Source organism: Cryptomeria japonica, chromosome 5 (assembly GCF_030272615.1).
Source record: "Cryptomeria japonica chromosome 5, Sugi_1.0, whole genome shotgun sequence".
NCBI classification, from domain to species: Eukaryota; Viridiplantae; Streptophyta; class Pinopsida; order Cupressales; family Cupressaceae; genus Cryptomeria; species Cryptomeria japonica.
In genome coordinates, this window is record NC_081409.1 from 743,809,440 (window position 1) to 743,820,267 (window position 10,828).

Genomic DNA, 10,828 nt, shown 5'->3' on the forward strand with positions numbered 1-10,828 from the left:
GTTAAGTCATATTGTAGCATGTATAATTACTTTGTAGGCAGAGCCAAGAGTTCTATACCAACCTCATCAAATGCACTAGCCCAAATAGTGCTTGTTTGATCTTGTAGCTTCATCTGTAGGAGGTATTTGTAATTACATTCAGGGAATTGTATTTGACACGTAGGGTAGAGCCACAAATTCTCAGCTAGTATACTACATTTCTTTTTACATTCTTTATCATTGAATTGTAATGGGCAAGCTATATAATAAAATTGGTCCCCCTTTATGAATCACAGGATAGCTGTAATAGTAGTCTCAATGGTTTCTGGCACAACGCTAAGATGTTGAAGGATGGATGCAATGGATATTCTTTGGTACTAGTTATTTTTGGCATGCACATCCATAGAGTGTGAATCAAGGCATTGTTCGACAGGGCCTCTTAAATGGAGGGGGTCTGCTTCAGGAATGGAAGGGTTAATTTTGAAAGTTGTTGACACTAAAATATTAATAACTTTTCCATTGAAATACCCAACCCTTGCATTTTGAATAGCAAGGATGACAAATGTTCCAGATGCATGCATATTCTTCAAGTCATTGCCTAGCTGTTCTGATGGCGGCCCCCAAAGGTTAACTTCAATTGTCAAAGTTGACATATCATTTATTTTTACTATTCTCTTGTTTACAGTAGATCCATCCTTTCTATGAATTACAAAAATCTCTCCGACATTGACAACAACACCAATAACATCAACCAAACTATTGTTGGTGCTGGTGAGAACTTCATTAATAGGGGTGAAGTGGGTTTTTTTACTTGGCTCAGCAGAATCAGGGGCATAGCGCTTCAAAACTGAAGTTTCAGTCAAGACAATCTCAAGGTGGCTATTAAGCTTATTGTATGCTATGTTTGCATCTTTTACAGAACCTTTGGAAAGAACATATGAAGCTCCTTTTTCAACTCGGTGATAGTGCAATTCTACTATTTCATCAAAGGAAGTAATTCTAATTTCACAACCCTCTTCGTCTATAATATCAAAACTAAAAAACTTGGCCATTGTGTTTTGTCGTATTATATTGATGCATTTTCCCCTTATTTGTGACTCGGCCTTTTATTGTCCAATTGTTTTGGAAAGGGTTCAAACTTTTAATAGGGCTGATATTTTCAGAGGGAGCATGTTGTGGAGAAGGCAGATCTACACTGAATTTAAGAAAATGTTTAGTGGATGGTGGGGTTTCTCTGCCCAACATTTGTTCTTCCTGTTCTTTAAAGAGGTATCTGGGTTTTCCAACCAAATCACAATTCATTTTTTTGTCATCTAAAGTGAATATAATGATGGTCCTGTAAAAGGAAGAAGGAGGTTTGCTCAATTGTAGGAAATACGTTCGTAAATAGCATAGAAATAGGTTCACACAAATGAGGAAAATAGACAATAGAGGCTACCTTGTGTTCCAAAAGTATCGACGAGCATAGTTTGTCAACAAAAGGAGAGAAAATATCTTCAATGTCTCCGCATGTAATAAGTCAGCGTACTTAGGTGGAAAAATGGCCAACAGCATATACATGCCATCAGACAAGACTATTTTGTATCTATCATTGTCATCTGGATCACCAACCATTTTTTCAAATGACAAGAGCTGCAGCAATGGGGAAGGGATATCATCTCCAACATTCATAGATTGGATTGCATATGGGGTAAGCTCGAGGTGGTCGTTAAGCCCCTACAAGGAGAGCACAAGAAGACTGAATGCATATCTGAGGGAAGTTTCATAGCAGCAATGCAAATCTGGTAAAAGAAAACTATGTTTGGCGATATATATATATATATATATATTCAAAGATGGTGGAGCAATTTTGAATAAAAGAATGGGTCCCTGTATGTTTGAACAAGTCATTGGCTGTACGAGTTTTTTTTTTTTTGCTAGTGGATGGATAGAATATATATCCAGACTGTGGAACACGGGAATGATGACAACTATGTAGATGCAGCAAAACATGTATACAGGCGATGTTTTTTGTGTGCTGTTGGAACACCCAAAACAATGCTCATATCTTAAAATTTGCAACAACATAGAACGGATTAGCTTACCAAAGTGTTTGGGGGAGGCTGCTGTGATGGAGTAGGAGAGCTGGCAGAAGATGACATAGTGCATAATGCTCTTCACAATTCTAGGAAATAGATCTTTTGTGAGAGCACACAACGTCTGTAGAACAATAAGTAGCATAAAGGAATTTTGAATAGCATATTCAAATAAATCCTTAGAAGGAAAGTGCAACATTAAAAATAAACATTCATAAATATTGAGATTAATATACATGCAAACTATAGATGCAAATTTTGAGCGACCAACAAATTGAAAGATTTGTTTCCTATTTTTCCAAGGTGGCAAAATACAAAATTATAGAGTGCCCAAATTAGAAATTTCAGGGCAGCACATTTATCCATGTATCCAGTGCCTACATTGCAATTCATTTATTATGCATGAGCTTTGGAAGCCTCATTTCCACAAGGTTATTGGAAACAATTTTTGCCATGCTCATTTTTTAAAAGAACCCGGAATCTAGACAATTTTCTAGGCATAAATGCCCAAACAGAAAGCTGATAGACATAGACATTTTTAATATATATATATAAAGCTATATATTTGCATGCACAAGCATAGAAATCCATATACATGTGTATGCAAAAACATAAATATGGATGTATATATATACATACACATATACACATACATAGATATGTATGTATGCAAATGGATATATAGATGCACAAGCATGTATGTATATATGGATATGTACATAAGTATATATAAACATAAACATATATATTTATATATATGTATACATAAATGCATGCACACACACACACACATACATATATATGTATATAACTGTCTACAAAGCCATTCCACAATTTTGGTAAAAGTATCAAGCAAGAAGGTTCATTAGTTTTTAAACGGACCTATCTGGGTGAAAAAACATGTAATAAATAGAAAATTATCAATGAAGGTACAATTCGAAATAGCGATGGGGGTCTAGACAAATTCTAATTTGACTGGACTTCTTGATTTGGGTTGCAAATGTACAATTCAAAAAAGTTTCGAGTATATGTTTTTTGTGTGGATTGAGATCCTAATTAGAGTTCTTGTATTAACAGATTTAACTGTTTGGTTTTTATTATTCTTATGACCATATAGCTAGATATAGAAATTAGAAAAATAAATTGGTTTTTAGGCTTACAGTGAATGACAATGCTATTTTTATTTTTTTATTATATCTCATGTTCAACAAATAGCATGCCCATAGTAAAATTTTGTTAGATATCTAAACATGTAGTTTTAGTTCTTAAATGAGAAAAAGTAAATGGTATAGCAAGGATTTGATCTATTTCAAGTATAAATTTAATATAGAGTAGGTTTAAGTTTAGTTCAATCGAAATGAACCAGAATTTCAATTTTAGTATATGCAAAATAGAAGACATACAACTTCACAATTTGTAGCCAGAATTTTGTTGAGGAGCTAAGCTGTATAAGAGATTCTTAAGTGAGAGCTATGAATAACAAAAGTGGACTCTAAATATCACAATGGCTACTTTCATTATAGTTCAAACACTTGAAGTGTTTTCGTATAACCAACAACGGCTCGAGACCTATGGACCATATCCCATATTCAAGCTACATCTTGTAGCCAATCATCAACTTGAAAATGGCATTACAGTCCCAATTACAATTACATTGAATATTCGGATGAAACTAAAGTTTAAGTGACATATTAGAAGTAGTTTTCCATCACTTAACACAAACTAACCTCTTTTGCTTAAAAAAGCTACTGACCTTTGTTTTTTAGGCTTACAATGAATGACAATGCAATTTTTTATTTTTTCATTATATCTCATGTTCAACTAATAGCGTCCCCATAGTAAAATTTTGTTAGGTATCTAAACATTTAGTTTTAGTTCTTAAATGACAAAAAAAAATGATATAGCAAGGATGTGATGTATTTCAACTACAAATTTAATATAGCTACATTTTGTAGCCAATCATCAACTTGAATATTCGAACGAAACTAAAGTTCAAGTTGTTGGTGTAAATAAATATTCATTTTGGATATTATTACACTTACTTAAGTTAACTTAGGATAATGCATCTCTTCGTAGTTTGGATTTGAGACACTTAGGGAAGTGTGCACATAGGGATAGAGCTTGTAGGAGAAATTCCACCTTTTGTGGTCTTATTTTGCTGTTACACTCCACATTCGGTGGGTCATCCACCTCTTGTGGAATATTATATTATTTCTCCTACCTACCCCTAGTATTTCTTACCTACCCTTGTTTCTCTTGTTAATTTTACTCTTGTGCACTCATATCATAAGATTTCTTCTTTTTTTTGTATTCCTTCTTCACATGCCCTCTCTTCGCATAGTTCCAACACTTTATTCTTCTCTTCCCTAGGTTATTTTTTTTATCATTTATATTTGGAGATCTACTTTTCCTTTTATCCTCTTTAGACCCTCATTTTTTCTTAAACGTTCCCTAAGCATGCAAGGCATTTTTCAGACCATTCATACATTTTCTTTCCATATCATCTTAAACATATAGTAATGGTACTCTCTATTTTTATTTTTACACTACTACCACTAACAAGAACAATTTTTTTTTTCAAGTATTAGGTAAATTAAAAAGCAATTAAATGCATCAATATTCGTCTTGCATCTTAAAATATAAAAAATCTTTTATCTCCAATCAAATTAAAAGTATTTAAATGATTTGCAATAGGATTGCCATATTTTATTTTCAAGAATATAATCATATTTTGAAATATAATTTATTTGTTAGGCTTTTGGTTCGGTAAATGCCACCTATCCTCTTCGATCTATCTTTTAGGCAACAATTTCCTTAGAGACATTCAAAAGAAAAAAATCAACAAGACACCACCAAACGGATCCCCATCTATTCTTACCCAAACTTAGCTAGTCTTGATTAGATATTCAGGATGGATTTTTATCTTCTTCAATAGCTCTCCACTTATTTGTTTCCTTAAAAAGATCTTCTATCTTTTAACTCTCACATCTTGTTATTAGTGGCATTGAATTTATGAAAAAATCAAATGAGATGTAGAGACCATGTTTTTCAATCTTTACAAAAATATACAAAATATATAATGTAAAAGTTCCCACTATGTAACAAAAACAAAATCAACAATTAATAGAAATACACCCTTTTTATGTAGAACTTTTACCTTTGATACACAATGTTGGGAAACAAGGTTGAAGCTATAACAAAATCTTCTTCATAATGTATGAAAATCTAATATTGTTTCTTATTACAAGATCACCATAATTTAATAATGTCTGAAGAGGTATACATACCTGAAATTTTTTTTTAAAAAAAGAGACAACCATATAAACATAGGTTTTACATGGAGAAACCCTTTCAGGAAAAATATCCACTAGAGATATGGGACATGTATATAGTAATTTTTAATATACATTATATACAATATCATCAACTACCACTCTAAAATATGATAACATTTTGGTAGCACCTAAATACATATAAATAATGATCTCTTAAAACAACTATCCCATACCTCCAATATATAGGCAATGAGAGATCCCAAAACTAAAAAATAATTTTAACAATATAATGGATTTACTAAAACCAAGGTATCTCGTAATAACAAATGCTTACTTTGGACAACATCTTCTAGCAATAGTAAATACATCAATAAATTTACTTAATTGTTGCATCAGCTTAATCAATGAGTCTCCATGTAGAATACACAACCACAAAGGTATCATTGAACATTAATTGCTTGACGACTCATATCCTCAACTGCAATGCTCTATTTTGGAGACGAGACACTAAATGGGGCCCCTATTTATCATTAAAATATTTATAAACTCCTCTTCTAGCACTTAGGAATGGGATAATGTCTTAAATTAAATTGAAGTTAACTATAAGTGCCGCAATAGCTCTCCACCTCCTCCATTGATGCGTATAAAAAACAATGTCAAGACTCATGGAAATCTAGATTACAAATTATTTCTCTAGTTACACCCTAGGTATTCTTGTACACCTTCCAAGAGTGTTGGAGACACTTAAAACATATATAAGATTGTATTCAAATGAAACCTTAATCCTAACAACCTCCAATATAAGAAAGTAGCTACTTATCATTGGAATTAATCATGTGAGTGGAATAATGTGAGATGTAAATATGAAATCTTGTATCAAGGAACATGCTCCATATGGGAAAGAATATTTAAGGAACAAAAGTCTGTGAAGGGGAAAATTATGATGCTACTCATGTATAAAAATATGGCAATGACAAAGTAAATATAAAGGGGGTTGCATGATGTCCCTCAACTAAACTCAACATTTATATTACTACAAGACCATAGTGAAAGTGAAATAATGCAATAAGAAGCGTTTAAGGCATAGTAAATGTCATGAGATAAATGATAGCATCAATGATGCCAATAATAAGTGTGAATAACATGTGTAAATAAGACATTGAAAGGCACAAATGAATCTATATCTTAGATGCTAAAAATAGTAGATTCTACGATAGTTATGATAGAGGCATGACATATCATTAATCAAGCATGACATGATGAGCTATTTGGTTATACAGTTATATATACAAATTTAAAATATAATTTTTTAATTATTTTTCCCTCCAAGAGGGACATTGGATTTTGTGGGTCAAGTTGGGTATAAGAAAACATTTTAAGTTTTATTTAGTAACTATCAATTCATTTTTTACAATAATTTTCAGTATGAACTTTGGATTTATAATCCTCTCTTGGAGAATTTCGCTCAAGATTACATTGGAGCATAAGGATTTGTAGAAGTTTTAATCTTTTATATTTTGTGTTGATTTTAGGTTATAATTTTTAACCTTTTGTAGTTTGTGTTGATTTTAGGTTGCAAGTGAAATTGGAATGCATAGTTGTCGGTGTAGTTGGAGTGGATTGTGAATTGCTACTATGTGCATTTTTATATGGTTATGAGTCTTCCTAGCTATAGACTTTGGGAGATTCATCGTACAATTTGGAATAGTTGGGTGTTGTATAGTGTTATGTTGTTGGTGAAGTCTATGTGCAAGTGGGTTATTATGGGGTGTGTTTTGGGCTATTTTTTAGTTGTAAGAGTGGCTTAAAATGATTTTTTTTTCATTTTATATCTAATTCAAGTTTTGGAGGCCCTTTCTATTTTAGCTTCAAATAAAATAGTAAAGGCTTTGCAATGTGTTCTTTGTAGTTTGTTGAGTGAGGATTTGTAAGTGTATTTCCATATTTTATTATTGTTATAGTTGTCATAGTTCTCGTTGTTGTATTAGCATTTTTGGTGTTAATAGATCAAATATGTCAATATGACAAGTCCTAGAAGAAGATTGTTGTAATTAGATGCAAGATTGATGAATAAATATTTCATGTGTGATATTATAGTGGTATTAGAGAAATGATCTTGACAGGATGTAGATTCTTATAATGATTGATTTTTTTGAGTGATAGGGAACTTACCTACCATAAAAGAGAACTAAAGAAGTTATAAGAACAAGGGACACTGGAACATCATGAAAAAGAAAATATAAAGACCATGAAGGATGTGGATGAAGGGAAAAAGTTCCTTGTGGACACAATTAACCAATTAGTTCAATGTATGAAGAGCAATGCCAATAGTGGCAATAACAATTGAGGAGCCAATACTTTAGATAAACTTAAATAATGGAAGAGGGAAAAGAAAAGTAGTTACACATATTTCAAGAGTTGGATCCAAGCCCAAGTTTATTCAATGAGTAGAAGAGATTTCAGATGTAGAAACTACACTTCAAGATGATATTTCAATTTGCTATGTCAAATATAGAGCACTTTCACCATAAATTAAGGAGGTAATGTAATTAACAAAGTATATGACACTAAGGAAGACCAATGGTGTAGCAAATAAAGAAACAAGGGTACAAAGAAAACCAAAGGATTTGGATATCACTTTTGGAAATTAACTCTTTCTACTTTTGATGGATCAAGGGAAACTACTACAAGGGCTTAGTTGTAAAAGTTGGATACTTATTTAGCTCTCAAACCAATAGTAGAAGATGAAAATATTAAATTTAACACCCTCCATCTTGAATCTATAGCTCATGGTTGGTGGTACCATGAGTTGATTATCCGGTATCATAATCTCATCCATGCATATAAGGAATTAAATAAGAGTTGATTGAAAGAATTGATAGGAAGGATCCTAAAGTGCATTTTCTTGAGTTAGTTCAACTCAAGAAAAGAGATAATGTGAAATATTATGTTGCTGATATTTAGACTCTCTATTATTGCAATTGATATATCAAAGAAAAGGATTATTTGAACATCTTAAGGCTTTAGTGAGAGCTTTCAATCATATATCTCTACAAGAAGCTATTATGAAGTCCTTTGATATAGAGATGATAGTTTCTCAATAAAAAAACTTATTAGGGACCACCATTTTGAAATAAATCCAAGGGGAATGTATAAAAGAAAGTATTTTTTACGCCCAGACAAAAGACCACAACCCCTTCTCTAGTAAAGAAGATCGAAGAGGAGAATGAACTTAAAAAGGAAGAGGCTATGTTCCTCTTGTACATAACCATTAGGCTCTAGGACACAAATGCATTGGAAAAGAGCAAGTGTACATTGTATTCAGGTTGTATTAGAATATGTGTGTGTGTGTGTGTGTGTGTGTGTGTGTGTGTGTGTGCGCGCGTGTGTGTGTGTGTGTGTGTGCGCGCGTGTGTGTATGTATGTATGTATATGTATATATATGTATGTGTGTGTGTGTGTGTATATATATATATATGTATATATATATATATGTATGTGTGTGTGTGTATATATATGTATATGTATATATATGTGTGTGTGTGTGTGTGTATATATATATATATATATATATACATACATACATCTATATATATATATATATATATGTATATGTGTGTGTGTGTGTGTGTGTGTGTGTGTGTGTGTGTATGATGCTAACAAATTTGTTGATTTGCAAGAGCATGTACAAGAGGAGAAATATAAAGAGGAAACTATTGGTGGCACACTTACAACTCTTTTAGGATCACCCATGTATACTATCCTTATTACAGCTTGGGTATTGTTATTTGGATAAAGAGTAAACGTGTATAGATAGTGGGGGCACCATCAATTTTTTTGATGAGGGCCTAGTATTAAAGACAAAATTGAAGATAGAAGAATTGTCATGGCAGTTGATGGATTTACCTTGCCTTGTACAAAAATGATCAAACAACTCAACAAAACACTAGGGGGTTATGAGATATGTGATTTTTTTTATGTCATTTGTATTGGAGAAACAAATATGGTTTTCAATATACAATGGTTGCTTTCTCTAGGGGAGCACTCATAGAATTATTAGACTATTGAGATTCAAATTTATAGCAAATGGAAAAAGTATTATACTCATAGGGATCTTGAATGGAACTCCATTAACAATTACAACAAAAAAAGATTTTTAGAAGAGGCCAAGTTGTATCAAAAACTTATGTGATATGGCTAAAAATCTACCCACATGTAAGAAAAAACTCATCAGTTGATACTCAAAGAATCTTAGATAAGCATAGGGGAGAGGACCCAGTAGTTGTACATCCTAACTTTGCGCTTCTCAAAATCTTATATGAAAATTTGAAATCGCTCCCAATTTTTTATAGCAACTTACTTGGCAAGTCCCCTGCTTATAACTAAGGTTTCAAGGCCACATCATCAAGTATGGTTCCACATCAGCATATTTTTTTCCAAGGTGTCCAAAACAATCCCCCCAAAAAGTGAGACTAATAGTCATGCAAAAGAGCCCCCTATACTTGTGCAGCTGATGTGGCATCACATGATTGGTTACTTTTTACAACTAATGGTACATTTCATAGCAATAACAACTTTAAAGTCACAATTATTTGTACAATGTACTGTAATTATTAATATATAAACACACAAAAAATGATATTTTATGTGTCAAAAATAGTTTTTTATTTGTACTATTATTAGAGCAAAAACTATCAACAACCCTCACAACTGTTCATACATGCTCAACTACTCGTGCTCTTCCCCTAATGTGACCTTTAGTGATTTGTCTCCAAGATTACCACTTCACAGAGGTTTCAAAAATATACTATGGAGTTAGAATTTGGTGCAAAATATGTCACATACACATACACTCCATATTGGGGCATAACAAAGTGATAAGGAAGTCCATAAATAAAGTTTCTTGACACCACACTAGCAAAGAGATTGCCAGAAGAAATAATGCTTAATGAAGTATGGGACAACCAGGCGGGAAAGTGCGCAATGGCAGAATAGAGGAGAGAGGCGCAGCCAGAGGAACCAGTGCCAATTCACAGAGAAAGCATAGAGTAGGAAATTCCATTTCAGATTTAAGAATAAAAATTAAAAACAGGAAAATGTAGTTTGAAGGAAATTAAGATTGCAGTTTGAAGGAAAATAAGAAGAGGTAAGGGGTGCACAGAACAGAGAAGCAGTAAATGAAATTGAATGCATAGCAATTGGTAAACTTTCTCAAATTAAAAACCCAAATCAACTCATATTAGAATTTTGTGACAGATCTTTATTTATTTCTTTCTTTATATTAAGAAAGATTTATATTAAGAAAGATTTAAACTCAGCACCATGTACAAGTCTACTATAAATTTTGCCATCATACCAAATATCTTTAAACTCAGCACCATGTAAAAGTCTACTACATAAATTTTGCCATCATACCAAATATCTTGTAACAAAATGCAGGCCTTCCTGGATATTAACTATGAACCTAGCCCAACATTGAACAAACTCAAATAAAAACGG

The 10,828-nt window shown here is 32.4% G+C and overlaps 1 protein-coding gene across 1 annotated transcript; it reads right to left on the reverse strand.

The window, feature by feature from the left end:
- Positions 1–356: 356 nt before the first annotated feature.
- Positions 357–1,031, reverse strand: LOC131876141 (replication protein A 70 kDa DNA-binding subunit A-like). Its single transcript, XM_059220937.1, has one exon. The coding sequence runs from the start codon at positions 1,029–1,031 to the stop codon at positions 357–359; it is 675 nt and encodes a 224-aa protein (XP_059076920.1).
- Positions 1,032–10,828: the final 9,797 nt, after the last annotated feature.

What these genes read in the sequence shown, in the direction of transcription:
- LOC131876141 (XM_059220937.1), bottom strand. Translation starts at nt 1,031, where the DNA reads ATGGCCAAGTTTTTTAGTTTTGATATTATAGACGAAGAGGGTTGTGAA.